Below are 18,530 nucleotides of genomic sequence, written 5' to 3' on the forward strand. Positions count from 1 at the left end.
AGCGATGGAAAAATCAATTTCCTGGATCTTAGTATCTTGAAAGAAGGGAATAGGATTAGAACAGGAGTACATCATAAACCCCTATCGGGGAACTTGTATATTAACAAGGAATCGGCGCACCCCGAAATAACAAAGAAAAACGTATTCCTTAACTTTTTTATTAGGGCCGGTAGACTATGCAATAATGAAAAAGAAAAAGACAACGAAATTCGGTGGATAAGAAAAACAGGATTAAAAAATGGATACACAAATAGAGAAATGGATAAGATAGCGGAGAGAGCACGGAAAATTATTAGGAAAGAAGGGGATCAAAAAGAAGGGGAAAAAATTGAAAATAGGAGGGTAAAGTACGTTGGCATCCCTTACCATCAATCCGTATCGGAAAAAATCGGAAAAATAACGAGAGATTTTGGAATCGTTTGCGGGATGAAAGCACCAAAGAATGTAGAAAAATACTTCACCGATTATAAGAAAGGAAAGACAACTAGGGAAATACCGGAAAAACAGAAGGGGGTTTATCGAATAGAATGCCAATGCGGGAAGGAGTACATAGGACAGACGGGCCGAAATATGGGTAAAAGATGGAGCGAGCATGAAAAGGACATAAGGGAAAAAGTTCCCAAAACGGGTCTCTCAGAACATATTTTGGAAAGCGGGCATAGAATCGCAAAAAAAGAGGTAATCAGAAAAGAGGGGAGGAAATTAGGAAGAAACGTGTATGAAACAGCGAGTATTTGTAGGGGGGGGAAGAGTAATCTTAATAGGGACGAAGGAAATTTGGAAGAAGGGTGGATCAATTTCCTCAAAAAATGGGATAAAGCCTGGAAGATTGAACCCAATATCGGTTTCCACGTCACTCCGGAAGTTATGCAAGCTGCAAGAGAGGAACGTGAATTCACGTTGGATTTGTGACGTAATAAGGGGAAACGAGAAAATTAAGGGGAGGGGAAATATTCGTTGAGAATTGACCTTCATGTGGATAGATAAGCACAGTTGGGTAGGAAAGGCCAAACCTGCAGGTTGCATTGTGATTTATGCAGGTTTTTTAGATTTTTAACTTTTTTAACTTTTTTACCTGTGAATAGGTCTACTGTACAAGTTTTATTAGGGAACGGCTTGGTTTTTACGTACTTCTAATAGCAAAAACTTAATATTTTAAATGTACCCTAACCAACCCTTAACCACAATCCTCATTTTACATTTTTGACGCAGTACTATGCCAAGTACTTAGTTTTTATACGAACCTGAGGAAAGAGATAGTCAATCTCTGAAACGTCGTTCTACAATAAGAGCACTATACTCACATACGTAAGTACAATTTTTAACTTTCCTTTTCTATAGTCTGGATTTGTGAGTAACACGCGACAAACCTATAAAATGCTATTGACCATGTTTTGTCACGAAATAATGCGAAATGAACTGCAAAAAGCGAAATTAACACTTAAACACTAAATTTACCATTTATATAACGACGCGACACTTTCTGAAGTCTGAAGTATCCTGTGCGTTATGCAATTCCCGGAAAATTGATTAATTCTGCTGTTAATATTGGAGAAGCAAAAATGGAGTCCTTTACACAGAAATAAACTTAATACTCTGATAACTACATAAATGTGCTATTAGAAGTGAAATATTAATTCTGTGGAATAAGTGTAGTTTTTAAATCAAATTTAGGATTATATTCACAATTTTAAAACCAAAATGTCTTTTTATATACCACTTTTCATCCAATTTTTCACCGCTATAACACCGATAACTTCATTTTATTTACCACTTTTGAACCCGAAATTAACTCCGTTTTTGTACCGAAATTTTGCTTTTTTATTTACCAAAAATATGTGCCTCTACTGATAGAGTATCAAGTTATCTGTCCGAACCCTAGTAGATAGTATATGTACCACCATATATATATTTTAGAGCTGAGCCGATACAACCATTTGCCGATACCGATACCTGTATAATTCCAGTACAAAATAACAAAGGCTAGTTACAGAGTCATACTAACTTGTCACATCACGAGGCATGTATTTAGAAATATATAATTTGGGGAACCAGTCTGAGCCAAGTATCTCAGAAATATAATAATACAATTGTTTCTATTTAATACGTTAATATAATTATTTGTAATGATATGAAAATTAATTAATTAGTACTTAATTTCTCCGATGCGTATGGAGTATTGTTGTATGTATCCACAGAAACTGAGGAAAGACAACGTTATTAAAGTGTAAATCACCAACCCTGAGACCTTCTGTAAACAAACGGTCTCACCGATTCGATGTATCACTCCGCGTCAGCTGATTCATGACCGCAATCATCTGCTGTTACACTCATAGTTCGCCGCACCTATTCATTTTATATAAGAGCCTCTGAATGTGAGAACCCGCTCTCAAAACATCAGACGAATATGCAGCCGCATACATTGTTACTCTCCCGGTCATTCTCTCTTTCATAACCCTTAAAACTGCAGACACTGACACACCACTGCACTGGGATACCAACTTAACCACTTCATTTACTGGTTTCACAGGATACCACTGACAGAACGTTACATAAATATTGAGTAGAATCTGTTTCTCACCCCTTTTCAAAGGCTGTCCTTGCTGGTGTTTTGAAAACAAGCTCGCATGAAAAATATTTTGCCCATATTTTGCACTTCATTCTGAAAACTTTTCAAATGACCCTCGTACATGTAAACACATAAATTTAAAAATTTAAATTTGTGTTCTGGCCATTTCCAAAAGGTGTAATATGGGTAGCAATAGACTCATCACTTTGTTACTTAAGGTTTGTTCTTTAAGGTTGATTATTATAAACTGTTCTTGTTTTTACAGGGAACCTTAGTGGTGAATCCAGTGAATCAAATAGACTGCAAACTTACTTCACACCCGGAGTGTCTTCAACACCAGAACAGATCCCACAGTGCAAAACTGGTATGTCTGGATATGCCTCGCACTTGAATAAAAGTGAAATGCAAAGCCACGGTAATGGTCTGTGTGAGATTGAATGGACAAATCGAGGTGAAGATTCAAGCAGGTCCTCAACTCCAGTAGTGAACTGCCCTTTCAAACCAGGTCCCTTTGAAATGCATAGCGAATTGAAAAAGTACCCGCGGGAAAGGATAACTGTTGTGACGGAGAGGAAATCTTATTTTGGTCAGTCTGAAACCGAAGTGAAGACTGTGCATAAGAGTAAACTTGGTAGGAACCATGGAAGAAGTGCCTCAAGATCGTCGCTTAATAGTGTGTCGAGTCAGGAGTCATCAGTGAGTAATGTTGGAGCAAAAAATAACTTGTATCCAAATGCTCCCGGTGCACAGCCAAGTGGATTTAGTGGGGGCAGCTTTAGTGGCGGCGAAAGGATGACAGCTGAACAACTCGCGTGGGCTTTCAGGACAGCAAGAGACAGATTAGATACAGCTTCAAACATCTCTGGACGTTCCTCAAACACCGAAAAGTGTGATTTGGATTCAAATTGCATCGATACGATGTCTAGTATATCTGACGTGAGTGGCTACGAGGAGGAAATGTTCAGGATCCGTAAGCTGCTTCTTGATCCAACTGCACCAATCGAGGATTACAGGAAGTGTTTTCCGGATTCCAAGAGTGCCGGGATTAGGAAGGAACACCACTTGGGTCGTGGGTATGAAGCAATTTCAGACGAGTGTAAAGTGAGTTCGGGATCCACCGATGCGAATGTCGTGTCGCAGGAGGAAGATATGGAGATACAAAATTACAGGTTGAGCGTTCAGTTGCAGAATGCTCTGAAAGAGAAGGAAAAGTATGAGTCCGAGCTGGAATCTGTGGAGACGAAAGTGGGATTGTCGTGGCAGGGTAAATATCATGATGTGTTGAGGCAGAAGGCTTGTTTAGAGGGCCAGTTGGAGACGCTACGGGCCGAGATGGACTCGCTCCTGTCAGAACGTTCCCAATTGCAAGCGCAGGTAGCTACGTTTAATCAGGAAGCAAAAGGTAACAGTACAGAGAAGAAACTTCTGCAGCAAGAGAAGGAGAATTTGTTGTCCGAGCTTCTGAATGTAAGGCAAACAGTGCATGAACTGGAAGCATCATTGCAGAAAGTACAAGGGCAATGCGATATGAAGGATTCCGAGATAACTCACTACAAATATGAAATCCAGGAAAATGATTCATTGATGGAAAAGCTAAGGATTGACCTAGAGGAGGTGCGTTTAGACATGGAATCAAAGGAAAGTGCCGTGCAAGGGTTAAAACGGAAAATAGCCGATCAGCACATGGAGTTCCAGTCGATACTTCAGGCGAAACTGAAAGCTGAGAACGATTGTAAGAATGCTAGGAACGAAATCAATTCTCTACAGAACTTGAAGCTTTGGTATCAGGAACAGCTACACCAATCGCAAACAGCCAGAACCAAGATGCAGCAAGAACTGATGTCCAATCAGGGAAGCCTTGTAATGCAAACGAATTACGTTGAGAAGTTAAGAAGTGAAATCCTGTTGCTTCAACAGCAAGTCGTTGAGACGCAGCAGAGAGCCATGAAGGAAAAGGAGGTTCTGAAGCGACACTTGGAAGGAATCGAAGCTGACATGATGGAACGGGAGGCCTTGTTCGAGCAGATGCAGAGAGACAGCGGACTGGTCGAGGAAACCGTTCTGGAGAAGTTGAAGAAGCTTGAAGAGGAGAAGGTGAAGAATGCAAATTTGAATTACGCACTTCAAGATGTGCAGCATCAGCTCGATATTGCAAGGACCGATATGAAGGCAAAAGACGAGCTTGTTGGGAAGCTGGAAAAGGAGCAGAAGGAGTTGATGAAGAACGTAACAATAATGCAGAAGATGCTAAATGAGAAGGAGCTTTCGCTGCAAGGGATGGAGACAAAGTACAAGAACCTTGAAGATTCTTACAATCACATCAGCGAGATCTTGAAATCAGCGGAGGAGCAGCTAGCAGACGTGAAGAATGAAAAGATAGAGTTGGAAGTGGGTCTGGCATCAGCCAATAAGGAGAAGGAAGAGATTGATGGTGCAATTGGTGACCTTAAAGAGAAATTTGCACAGATATCCAGCAGTTACCAGAAAATGAAGTCTGGACTCTTGCAAAAGGAGAAGGAAAACGAGCATCTGTTGCAAGAGATAAAGCGATTGGAGGTTGCCAAAGCGGAACAAGCTAAGGAATTGGTGCAACTGCAGACATCGAGGGAAGATCAACAAATGCTGCAAGCAAAGATTTCAACCGTTGAAAAGCTGGAGCAGCAAATGGAGCAGTTACGAAGACAAAACAAGGAGTTGGCATATAAGATTGCCGACTTGACACAGTCCCGCCTGCAGGTACACGAGGAGAAATTGAAGTTGGAGGAAACTTTGGCATTTAGGGAACAGCAGCTGTGGAACCAACAAAAAAGTTTTGAAGTATACAATGATGACATGAGCAAGAAGGAACAAGTCTTCCAAGATACCGAAAAGGTGAAATCTTCTTTGGAGAACTCTGTGAAGAAAAACATGCAGAGAATCGAAGAGCTTGAGCTGTTGAATAAAGAGTTGTCTTGTAATGTTGAATGTCTAAATAAGGAACTGAATTCTGCGAACCAAACAATAATGCATTTTAATGATCTTTGCAGAGGATCGGAAGAGGAGAAGGAGAAGTTTGGGAAAGAATTAAAACAAGTGAAGGAAGAATTGCAAGAGATGCAAACAAGGAAATCAAAGCCGGAATCGGAACTTGGTACTGAGCTTGAACTTATGATAAAGCAGAACAAAGAGCTTGCATCCCAAATCTCACTGCTACGTTCTGAGCTTGAACATGTGAAGGATGGAGCTGAGCAGAGCAGCTTCTGCGAAAGGATGTCCCATGACAACGACACTCACTTGATAAAGTTCCTATTGAATGAAAGCGAGTTAAAAATCATGTCACTGTTGTCAGACAGTAACGTGGGTTGTGTTGACACGGATTCTGAGGGTGTCATTACTGACGAGCAAAAAGGTAAAATTTCATCTGTTCCGGAACTTCAGATTTTGGTCGAGAAACTTCGGAATATGGGCACCAATTTGACAACTGCTCTTGAACTGAAGAAAGAGTTGATGAGCGATGTACAAGGAAGCAAGCAAGATAAAATGAATATGGAATCAGAATTAAGCGAGATCAGACAGGAGCGAGAGCGTTTACACAATGTTCAGAACGGCCTCGAAGAGAAGGTTCAGAATTTAGAAATCCAGCGTGTTGCGTTGAGCAGAAAGCTTCACGAAACCTCCCAGCACCGTGATGTTCTGAAGCGTGAGCTGCAACAGGTGAAAGATAGCAACATGTCAGGGCTGTCCATTATGAACGGGAGCATGACCAACGGAACTGCCACATCGACAAGCAGCCCTGATAATTTGACCGACAGCGGTTCTTCTTGCACGCTAGAGGAGATTGGAATAGTAAAGGAATCGTCTCAGGCTTCATTAAAAGATAAGTACAGCGAGCAAATCTGCTTGTACCAGAAGGAAATTGAAAATTTGAAAATGACGCTCAAAAGTGCCGAGAAAGATTATAAAGAAAAGCATAGAAGATACGAATCCAACATAAGAATCCTGCTGCGAAAGTTAAAGGAGCACATGAAGGAAAGAAAAAGAGCCGAGAAGGAATTGAAGGTTGCAGTTGCAAATTCTGTAATTTCCGTGCCGAGTGCTGGTGATGGAGTCAAAGTAGAAGAGTATACGGAGAGGATACGGAAGCTTGAAGCAGAGCTGAAAAGTTCACAGCAGCAGTACGAAGAACAGAGGAAGCTTGCAGAGATGAATGAGCAACTGCTTTTGGAGGTTGAGAAGGAAAAGGGAAAACTGGCAGGTAAGAACTGTTATTTTTATCTCCATTATTGGTGGGTTGTTGCAATTAGGAACGGTTGGATCTGATTCTTTGAAAATTTCAATTTCACTTTGATTTGATTATGATCATTTAGATATCAGTTCTGGGATTCGTTTATTTGATTCAGGATGTGACTGTCAGATTCAGGGTTTATATATCAGAGCTAGGATTCAAGATTTAGGTATCACTTCCACAATTTGTATATCAGATCTGGGATTTAGAATTTGATCAGATCCAGATTTTGGGATTCAGTATCAAATCCAGACTTTATAACAAAGATTAAAAATAAATGGGGGGCGTTTAGGGGTTCGAAATCCGGTCTTCCGTTAATTAAGGCATGTATGTTCATTCCTGTAAGTAAAATTTACATGTACCATTAGAATTAGACACGGTATTATTCATCGTGTCTACGGTACAAAAGTTCGGCCGATGGAAAAGGACGATGAAGTTCCTTATACATCGGTCTTCATTTACTAGCCAAATTTACCATGACAATTAGGAATCGGAAATCAGAACACTGGACACTGAAACATGTTATGACATAATTTAATACATTAATTACTGTTGAGATACTTACAACGTCGCTCGCCTATTCAAGCTCCATTAAGAACAACACACTATCGCTGACCCGCGATGCACCGGGTCAAAACAAGTTAGCAGCGCAGACCGCTGATGGTCGACGTTGCCCGTAAAACACTATACTCGAGCACCATTACCTAATCAGTTAAACATTAAGTTTGGAATCTCAAAGCTAGGAATCTAGACTTGGTCAAGAGAAGAGAAAACAATTTCTCTCTGACCTATAAAGGTGCTGAGACGAGACTCTCTATCTGAAAGTTTTAACTGTATGAATGTACCCAAAAACTATCTCTAAGCTGTGAATATCGAACTGTTAAATCGAACTGTCTATGTCGAACTGGTAAAATGAACTGTTTTTCCTAAGTCTTTTCTTCGTATTTTTCCTTCCTTCCCGGAGGAATTGTCCTTCACTCTATTGGCCGTCGAACTTTTAGCTCCGCCCACACGTGGTCACTTCTGCATGTAAGGGCGAGAATCTATACACAGAGGGGTGATATTCGCCTAGCACAAAAACACAATAGCACCTTGTTTGAGAGCTGATCTCGAGAAAGAAAAGTATCTTGTTCTAATTAATTTTATTGCTCACAACTCAGTTTTTATTGCTCACAACTGGGACACTTCGTTAAAGTTATGCCTTCCTTGGCTGCCAAAATCCCACTGAAGCGAAGAGACACGAAGAGAAATGTTCTGGCAGGGTTGCAGTTCAAGATTCTGTGCTATTTACTCTTGTCAATTCGCTGTCACTGAGCCAGACTGGCGGGCGGTGATCGTGGAATTTATGACGTCTCGTCCAGGTGGCCATGTGTAGGGCAATTGTCTCGATTCTGAGCCTGGCCACCTGCAAACTCTCACGAGAACAGAGGATCTTTGTTTCCGACGAAGGGCAAAGTCTTCATTGGGTTTTTAAATTTTAAAATGCCCAAAGTTCCGCGATAGGCTCCATCTGGGCTTGAATTTATGTTGACGTGAGCCGAATTTGGATGAATTTGGACGGGACAGATATGGGAGTTTATTGCGAGGCACACTGCTTCCTTCACCTCAGAGTAGGGGCGGTGATATATGTGGGGCTTCATGGGAAAGAACGCTGGAAAGACAGCTGTCTTTTCTCAGAGAGCAGAAAATTGAGATCTTGGGGGGGACGCGTGGAAAGACCGATGGAAATTGTAATTGGCACATCGATGTTGGATCCATGATTCAAATTTGAATGCCCATACTTAGTTCAAAGAACGATGGGGTTGTTGTTAATATTGCATTTCTACCTCTTTAGACTAATAATGATGTAGAGGATGAATAATGATCAGGTGAGGGCACAGTTGAGACAGAACATCCATGCCCTGGACAGGACCATGCCCAGAGGTTTTAGAGTTGAGATAATGAGTTCAGCACCCAGTACACTTAGCCACAGCAGCATCTAATGCTAGACACTAAATGAACCCAGATGCAGATAATCGGAAGTCCCACGTAACCAAATGATTACTACTCTTGCCTTCAGTGTGAGCAGTTGTTGGTTCAGTTCTTGATGGAAGTTAAAAAAAAGCCAGTGTTGACTCAGCATCATGAAGACAATTGGGAAGCCACTCAAAAGTAATAGTAGCAAAAATACAGCCCATGAAAAGGTGGTAGGGAATCAGCACAAATCCCACTGGCTTTAGATTAATAATGATGAAAAGAATGAACGATCATTAGATGAGGTTACTTGCGTATTAACATGTTTGTTACTGAATTTCACATTCGTACCAATGTGTTAAAATTCTTTGCAATAATCTGCGTTACCACAGTGTTCATGTTATGAACTATGATTTGTTTATATACATATAAACACAGCACTTGTTCTGTGGTATACTTTATATTCTGAATATTTCCATGCTTCAGATGTTGATCTTTTTCCGTTAAACATTGAGAATGTGTTAAAGTTTACCATAGAAATATGCTTATTATAAACCAAGCAATGTTCATAGCCTGCATGTATATTTAATTATTACCAGTGTATCTTTTGAAAAATATGCACATTTGTAGCATTGGTAGGTCAAGAATATAGAAGCTATACCACAGAAGGAAGGGTATTTATATATACAAGTCAAAATTCAATACCACTGCATGTTAAGCATGAATATGAATGACGATCCATCAATACCTTATCTAAAATTCACATTCGATACCTGGATTTTGTAGTGTACTACAGTGATCATTTCATCATCGAGATCAGCTATAAGTGCCTTGATAATCTGTTCCAAACCATCGTGTTGATTGAGAATTTGTGTGGGATGAGTAAAGTCCACTGTATGATCAAAAATGCTATATTTACAGTGGACTGACTGAAAATCCTGGAAAAATCTGGAAAAAGTAATATACGAATGAATAAGTCATGGAAAAGCCAGGATTTTTTGAAAGTGTATCCAGAAATCTGAAAAAAGTTCTTTTTTCTTTCTTGACCAGCTTCTTAATGGGAGATATTCTATGTAAAATTGTTTTTGTACTTGATCTTTTTTATGTGGCCGCGGTGGTTCAGTCGGTAACGTGTCTGACTACCAAGCTAAAGGTCCCGGATTCAATCCCCGGCCGGTTGAAATCCGGGAACTTTTCTAACGTTGGAAGCTGCCCCGGCGTCCACCCAGCATCGAATAACATGGGTACCTGGGGGAAACCCTGGGGGGTAAAGGCAGTCGGGCGTGATGCTGATCACATCACCCCCACTCACGACCGGATCAAGAAAGTGTGGGGCGTTACCCCCACACCCCCTATACGCCTTCATGGCATGGTGCTATGCACAGGGGAGCACTTTACCTTTTTTTTACTTGATCTTTTTTAATATCACGTACGGTTGAACAATATAAATTTTGTAATTAGCATATTAATGCACCACAGAATGGTCTAAAAATTTATTTAAACACTGTCTGGAAAACCTAGAAAAGTCAGAGAACTTGCGTTGTCAAAATGAATAACATTCGGACCAATACACTATTCCTAGAGGCACATATTTTTGGTAAATAAAAAAGCAAAATTTCGGTACAAAAACTGAGTCAATTTCGGGTTCAAAAGCGGTAAATAAAATAAAATATCGGTGTTATAGTGGTGAAAAAATGGATGAAAAGTGGTATATAAAAAGACATATTGGTTTTAAAATTGTGAATATAATCCTAAATTTGATTTAAAAACTACTTATTCCACAGAATTAACATTTCACTTCTAATAGCACATTTATGTAGTTATCATAGTATTAAGTTTATTTCTGTGTAATGGAGTCCAATTTTGCTTCTCCAATATTAACAGCAGAATTAATCAATTTTCCGGGAATTGCATAACTCTCAGGATAATTCAGACCTCAGAAGGTGTCGCGTCGGTGAATAAACCCTGAATTTCGTGTTTAAGAGTTAATTTCGCTTCTTGCAGTTCATTTCGCATTATTTCGTGACAAAATATGGTCACAAAATACATCTCACACCTTTCAAAAACATGAAAATTAACACTACAATGTGTTTTTTCAAATTTCGTTTTTTCGTCAAAAACTAAATATGCATGCCTCTAACTATTCCCCAACTAGGAATCGAACCCAGGACTCTTTAATTGCAAGGCGATAACGTTGGCCAACATGTAAATTGGAATTCCCTTAGAGGAGATAGGATTGATTTATCGATGTAAGGAAGAACATTGTATGAGTTATAAAATTAGTAGGTGTTAAATTGGTCCTGAAAATTGAAATGATGCTTCTGACCGTTATTCCAGGCATAGCAGAGAGCCATTGTGTTTTGAAGGAGCACACGTCGCAGCTGGAATCAGAGTTGGCGAGACGTGAGTCAGCAATGTCTGAGCTCGGGCAACAGACTCAGGAAATGTTCCAGAAGAGAGAGCATGTAGAAATGCAAGCAAAGGAGAGGTTGAAGGAGCTGGAGGAAGAAGTGAAGAGGGATAAAATAATAATCAAGGACATACGGAAAGAGGTGAGTGACAATATTGTTACGTCTTGTATACGCAGCTTACCTGTATTTATGGGAGTTTTCAGTCCGAAGTGACAAGCAACACGACCTAAAGCTTCATGCGCAAGAATAGGCACATTCTCCTTCAGTCTGTAGAAAAGCATTCACTGCACATTGGCAACGAACAGACCAAGATGACACGATGCACTCTGTTGAGAGAATGACCAGTCTGAGTGACACACAAGTGACAAACGAACAACACATGCAGCTTGTTACGTTACTTCAGTGTGAAGGGTTGCATTTATTTCTGAAGGTTTCTTTTCCAAGCTACGCAAGTGTTGCTTGTAGCTTGTTGCATACTGCTTTGGTTTGAAAGCTCCTTTAATGTTAAAAATTACTTCAAAGCTGTGTGTTTGAAAATCTCATGGTTTCAGGGATCATTGTAGGTAGAGACATTTTGTGTAGTTTGTAGTCCCAACTACTATCAGTTGCATTAAGAAATTGACCCCTAAATGCACACTTTGCTCTTCATGCAACTGATCAAAGAGTATCCATTGTATTATATCTTGTTGTAGTTTTTGGAATGTTCTTTTTGTTCTGTAAAACTAGGAAGGAAAAAAAAAGAAAGGAAGGCTATCCACACATTCTTGATCTCTGACATACTGCACATGATGTGATCATCATCATGCTCATCTACCTTGAATCATTGAAGATATACCGGGTGGTCCAAAAGTCCCGGAACGGTCACATATCGTGAGAAATACACATCGAATCGGAAAATGAAAAAATACGTGTTTAATAAGTGAAAGGAAGCTATTCAATGATATCACACTTGATTCCCCACCCCTGTCCCCTGGGGGTGGGGCAACTGTGAAATTTTAAATGAAAACCCCCATTTTGTATCGTAGAATTGGAAAGAGGACTTCATTCAGAGTCCAACGAGCTATCAACCATTCTCCTAGCTCATATCATGCTCGAGCGTGGGAGATTCGATCGAGTATGAGTGAGCGAAAGTGGTCTCATGCAGTCCTCTAGTAAGTAGTTAATGATGCATGTGCAAAGTTTGATCTTTCATTGTTACATTCTTTTTCAGGTGTTCACAGAGAGGAGGGTGAATTCCCATTTGAAAAAGCAGATTTCGAGCCTGAAAGTAGGTTTGGAGACGGCAAATCAGCTGGTGGATGCTAAGAAGCAGGAGATATCGTGGATGACAGGGGAGTACGATTCCCTGCAGCAGGTCCACATGAAACTCCAGGTGGAACTGGAGACGGCTCGGCAGGCACAGCAAACGGCGCAAGAGGAGATGGACAGGCTGAAGAGGGGATTGGAGGAAAGCAGAGCCAAGGACCCTGTGCTAGCGGACCAGCTAAAGGTTAGATGCTTTTTTTAAAAAAAATAAGAAGAAGGTGATGCAGAAGTCACTCAATACAAACTTGAGAAACAAATATAAACATGAGAAAGATCAGTCTTTGGAAGGTTACTTTTAAAAAGTAAACAAGTTGCTAAAAAAGGTAGTCACAGTAATTCTTTTTGAAATGTAACCCTGTTTCAGTTACCATTACTTTAAAAAGTAAGTTACGTTATTCTAGATTATCTAAGAGTCTGTTCCCTGAATGTGGTGCTGATGACTATGTAAAATTGATACTAATTTTTGTAATGAAACTCATGTTTGAACATGATCACGTAGAGGTAGAGAAAAAACATATAGGGTAGCTTTAACTGAGTAACAGTAATTGTAGCTGTTCAATCTCAACTTAGGGAGAGAGAAGCATTTTGTTGGAGGCTATAACATGTGGTGGTTCGATGGCAGACACAATTGAAAGTCATATCTCGTAAACATAATCTCTAATGTAGAGATCTCTAGATTCCATGTTACTAATGTGAAACTGCAATTTTACTGCCTTTAAGCTGAACAGTAATCGATAACAGCCCTGGCAGAACTTCCAGTTTTTGTCTTAACCTTTTGTTCACCTTACCTAGATATTTAACGTGCCTTATCAATCATGCCTTCTGTCTATTTTCGCAGTCAGTCAAAGTTCTAGGAAAAAGACTTCAGGAGGACAGGAGGGGTCATTTTGGCCCTGCCACTTTCACAGCCAAGATCCTCCCCTTGACCCAATCAATTGCTAAGTCACAGTCAACTTCCTGTATGATTAACCTTCACGCATGGAGGGAGGTTAATTCTCTTCCCAACTTCATGTGCTGAGCGTCAGACAAGTGTCAACTTCATATCATGTAGTTGACAGCTCTTCCCTGACTGTTCTCTCTTGGCCAACACCTATGAATTGTAGTGTACATGTGTGACAAGGAACTTCTTGAGAGTTCAGAGTTCCTCGACAGGGGTTTTCGTTGTGAGCATGAACAGCCCATCATCATACAGTACTGACGTTATGCATTCATCCACATAAAAAGCATTCATTCTCCGATGAATTTCAATTGGGGCCACATTTTCTGCAGTTAGAAACTCGCTCACCACGTGCTGTTTCAGGTTCACCGACATAGTATGGTTACATGCTGCCATTTTTCTCGCTCTAATTCAGCAACCCCTGGTGATAGAATTTTGAAATTTGCATGCTTGCTCAAAATCCAAAATGTCTTTACATTGTCACAAAAAAATAGGAGTCATTACTTTGAAGTGATACCAATACTGATGTTGATCATTTTATCTAGCATATTTGTAAATTTTAATATGTAAATATTCCACTTGAATTGTATCATATTCTAGCAGGAGTTTTGTTTTGAAATATGTTTACATGTGGTATCAGTTTGAATTAATCTTTGATACCGACTGCCACTTTTGTGGAGTACAGGAAACACTGTGCTCCGAAAAAATGCTACACAACTTTTGCAGACTACATACCATGGTTCGGATCCCACTTTAAACTGTAGGTCCAGTCCCTATTAGCCTTACTGTGCATAAAGTGGACTTGAAACACTAAATCAATCAATCAATACATACCATGGAAATCATGCAAAATGCATAATTTTTATTATTTTCATAACATCTTTGTGGATAGAAATGGATTTTGTGATTAAATAATTATCTTCTGTGAAATTATGAATACTTTCAAGAAAGGCTTTGGTATGTCATAGTTCCAGTTAAAAAAACCTATAATTTAAAATTTATACATATCCTGTAATACTTAAATTGTTTCAATTTCCAAGTATCGGCGTTTATCGGTGGAGATCGGTATCAGGCCAAAGTGGTATCGGACCAGCCCTACATATGGGATAATCACAATATTGAAACAATTGTCATTTGATAACATAATTAATATTCCACAACATACTGGTTCAAAATTGCGGACTGTGACTTTTGCATAGTTTTCAGAATATTTAGATGCTGTGAAATTGTCATGTGACATTAGACTGTAGAAAATGCCAAATCTGTGATTTTTTGTACTGATAAGTTAGTACTAGTAACAGCAGATCCCTTGACATTAACCATTGTATGTTAATAATTTTAAAAAACTGATATGTCATGGTTCCCTTGACTAATTTTTGTAATTATTTGGCCATTTCAGACCCTGAGCTGTCACCTCCACCAGAAGAGTCAAGAGCTGTTGGGTCTGCAGGAGCAGCTGAAGCTGGCTGAAGGCCGTTGGGAAGTGAAGGAGTCTGGGCTTCAGCGAACGCTGCAGTTGCTACAGGATGACGTGCGGATGCTTAGTGAGGAGCTGGAATCGACTCGCAAGGACAAGTTCATGTTGCAGAGTCAGGTCGCTGAGCTTCAGGCGGCTTTGCGAAGCAGCTTGGAACATAGCAAGGTAACTGAGGAGATCTTTACAGAAATAGCAACATTCCATCTGTGTGGCTGAAGAACAAACGTACAGTGCATCTAAGTGGAGGATTTAATGGGTCTAAACCCTTTCTAATGATCTAGTAAATATTTTGTATTCATTGTATAATCACATCAACATTTGATCAGAAACCAATAATATTTGAAAACATTTTGAAAATATTACTTTCGTTTTAAAGGTGGTCCAGAGATGTTATGAATGGTCTTGTATTTTTCACTTACAAATTTATGTTATTCATAACTGTTTCAATATTTATTATTTTATTATGTTAAAAATAAATTGCAAAATTATGGAAAATTGTAACTTAAAGGTGTGTATTTGTTATTTTCTTTTAGTTTACAGTTATTACAAGCATAAGAAAACAGTTTTTCGTTGTGATGTTTCAGGAGAACACATGCTCCCTTCACCAGACATTTATTTTTTATTTTGACTAAAGATACAGTTATAACAATGGTTAGCAATTTTTTAAACAAAAAGAATCCCTTATATAATAGATGTTGTCAATGTTACATTGTTGTAATTTAGCAACCTAACTGTGAAAAGAAGCAGTCTGTTTTATTTTTATTTCAGATAAAAATTTTTGATCACATTATTTTTTATTTAAAATTATGAATTCCAAATATCATCAGGTAATTCAAACTCATCATTGTTTTCACAAAGTCTCTTGATGTTTTCTGTTACATTAAATTTTAAAGATGGTGGCTTACTCCATTTGTGAAAAACAAAACTCCATACTGGATTTATGTTACCATTTTCATTATTTAATTTATTCCAGTGTTCTTCTGCAATGAATGAAGCTTAAAAAGATGACTGGAAACATAGAGTTGACTATCTGGGAATCTTCGTTCATTGCAGAAGAACACTGGAATAAATTAAATAATGAAAATGGTAACGTAGATCCACCATCTTTAAAATTTAATGTAACAGAAAACATCAAGAGACTTTGTGAAAACAATGATGAGTTTGAATTACCTGATGATATTTGGAATTCATAATTTTAAATAAAAAATAATGTGATCAAAATTTTTTATCTGAAATAAAAATAAAACAGACTACTTCTTTTCACAGTTCGGTTGCTATATTACAACAATGTAACATTGACAACATCCATTATATAAGGAATTCTTTTTGTTTATAAAATTGCTAACCATTGTTATAACTGCATCTTTAGTCAAAATGAAAATAAATGTCTGATGAAGGGAGCATGTGTTCTCCTGAAACGTCACAACGAAAAACTGTTTTCTTATGCTTGTAATAACCGTAAACTACAAGAAAATAATTGTACAATGAAAGCAATGCGTACATACAAGAAAAACAATGTATTTGTTAATATAATTAATAAGGGCACTCACCTTTGGTGCGAGCGAGCCTTAGATTAAACCCCATCATTAAAGAAAATGGCTTAAAATTAAATTTTTTAACAATTGTTACCCAAATTTCCACCTAATCAGTAAAGAGGCAAGTTTGAGAAAAACTTTCTCAAATATCTCGGAAAGTACACTGTAATAGCTACAAAATTAATTTTATTCCATTTCATCTAGACTCTATTACTTGCCATTTTCTTTGGAACAGGGGTCATTGTAATGTGTTATGAAGCCAAAGGTCCTTTGTTTGAATCCTGGTCAGGCATGTATACATCATTGTATCAGTCTCATCAACAATTTCATCATTCATCCTCATTGTCTTGTTTAAACCAAAGGCTAGAATAGCAATGTATGAGAGAGAATCAAATGAAAACTGCAATTAATTTTTTCTCCTATTTTAATGCAGGGATAATGTTTGATTGTACATTATTTTCTATATAGTCCCCTCCCAGTTCGATGCACTTACGCCATCGGATAAGTAGTGCTTCGATACCGCGTGAGAAAAATTCTTTCGGTTGACTGTGTAGCCACTCGTGTACCGCCGATTGGACGTTTTCATCAGACTTGAACCTCTGCCCTCCAAGGTGCTCCTTTAATGGACCAAAGATGTGGAAATCGGATGGTGCCAAATCTGGTGAGTATGGTGGATGTGGTAGGCACTTGAAGCGTAGGTCATCGATGGTTTTCATGGTTGCACGAGCAGAATAAGGACGGGCGTTATCATGTTGAAGCAAAACACCTGCACTCAGCAATCCCCTTCGCTTTGTGCGAATCGCTGGCCTCAAATGGTTCTTGAGAAGGTCGGTGTAGGTGAGGCTAGTCACTGTCGTACGTGGGGGCATGTAGTGATCCAGAATAGGACCTTTCTTATCGCAGAATAATGTCAACATGACTTTCCCTGCAGAGAGCTGGCTGCGAAACTTCTTTGGTTTCGGTGAAGATGAATGTCGTCATTCGTTGCTTGCACGTTTCGTCTCCGGTTGAAAATGGTGCACCCAACTTTCATCCCCGGTGACAATGTGAGCTAGAAAATCCTCACCCTCCTCTTCATAACGCCTCAGCAGCTCTTGACATGCATCAACCCGACGGACTTTCAGTTCCTGCATCAGCTGTCGAGGAACCCACCTTGCAAACACTTTTCTGTAGCGGAGTTCGTCATGCACTATGTGTTGTACTGAACCGAAGCTCATATTCAGCAAGGAAGCCATTTTAGCCACTGCGAATTTCTTGCACCAATCGTAGACTTGCCACTGTGACAGACAGGCATCCCCATACTTTGTCTGCATTCTCCGATGATTATCACCGGTTTCACACCTTCACTCCATAAATATCGAATAACTCCACGCTGTTCCTGCTTGATGCAACTGCGTAGTGGTGCCGCCATCTTGAATCAGCTGTTACTCACATCCAACCCCACCTACCGGCACTGCTTCGTACTACCAGCTCGGAAAGACATCAAGGACTGTGTCTACAAATTTCCGAACACCTAGAAAGAAGAAAAAGATTTTTAATGGCACTTTTGCGGTTTTCATTTGATTCTCCCTCGTAGAATATTCAGAATAGAAATCTACTTTATTACTTTCCAATGGTTAAGAACATGTACTTTTTCTATAACTGTGTTACTGTACTTTCTAGGTTTTGAAATTAAGGCTTGCAGCATACGAGGCTGAAAACAAGGACAGATTACCCGACTTGACTTCTAGTCTTCCATCGCCTGCGAAATATGATGAAACTGTAATAGCAGAGCTCCTCAAGCAGAGCACAGTAGCTCCACAGTCGAAGCCACTGAACAATTTACAGTGTTGCCTAAATTCGTTGAAACAAGAGATGGCTACACTTCAGAAACAGTTGACAGAGAAAACTAGTCATTCAAGTTCTCGCAGGTAAGGTGATATTTACCCGGCAAGTAGCAGTTGCGATTTAATCCCCAATACAAGGTGGAGGCCCTCAAAAGTTTGGTTTCGTGCTATAGTCATTAAGGAACCTTTGTTCTAAACATTGTTAAGTTTGTAATATTTAAAAAGTATTAATTATTTAAGTGACAAACTTTTG

At 39.2% G+C, this 18,530-nt stretch overlaps 1 protein-coding gene across 1 annotated transcript in view; it reads left to right on the top strand.

The window, feature by feature from the left end:
• Positions 1-18,530, top strand: part of LOC145988508 (uncharacterized) — a 48,533-nt gene that overhangs the window by 21,760 nt on the left and 8,243 nt on the right. Inside the window, exons 6-10 of the mRNA XM_083123378.1 lie at positions 2,835-6,803; positions 11,124-11,338; positions 12,408-12,686; positions 14,839-15,081; positions 18,114-18,361. Of these exons, the coding sequence (XP_082979504.1) occupies positions 2,835-6,803; positions 11,124-11,338; positions 12,408-12,686; positions 14,839-15,081; positions 18,114-18,361 (4,954 nt within the window). The remainder of the gene's footprint in view (positions 1-2,834; positions 6,804-11,123; positions 11,339-12,407; positions 12,687-14,838; positions 15,082-18,113; positions 18,362-18,530) is intronic.

Source organism: Lepisma saccharinum, chromosome 6 (assembly GCF_977018435.1).
Source record: "Lepisma saccharinum chromosome 6, izLepSacc3.1, whole genome shotgun sequence".
In the NCBI taxonomy this organism is placed as follows: Eukaryota; Metazoa; Arthropoda; class Insecta; order Zygentoma; family Lepismatidae; genus Lepisma; species Lepisma saccharinum.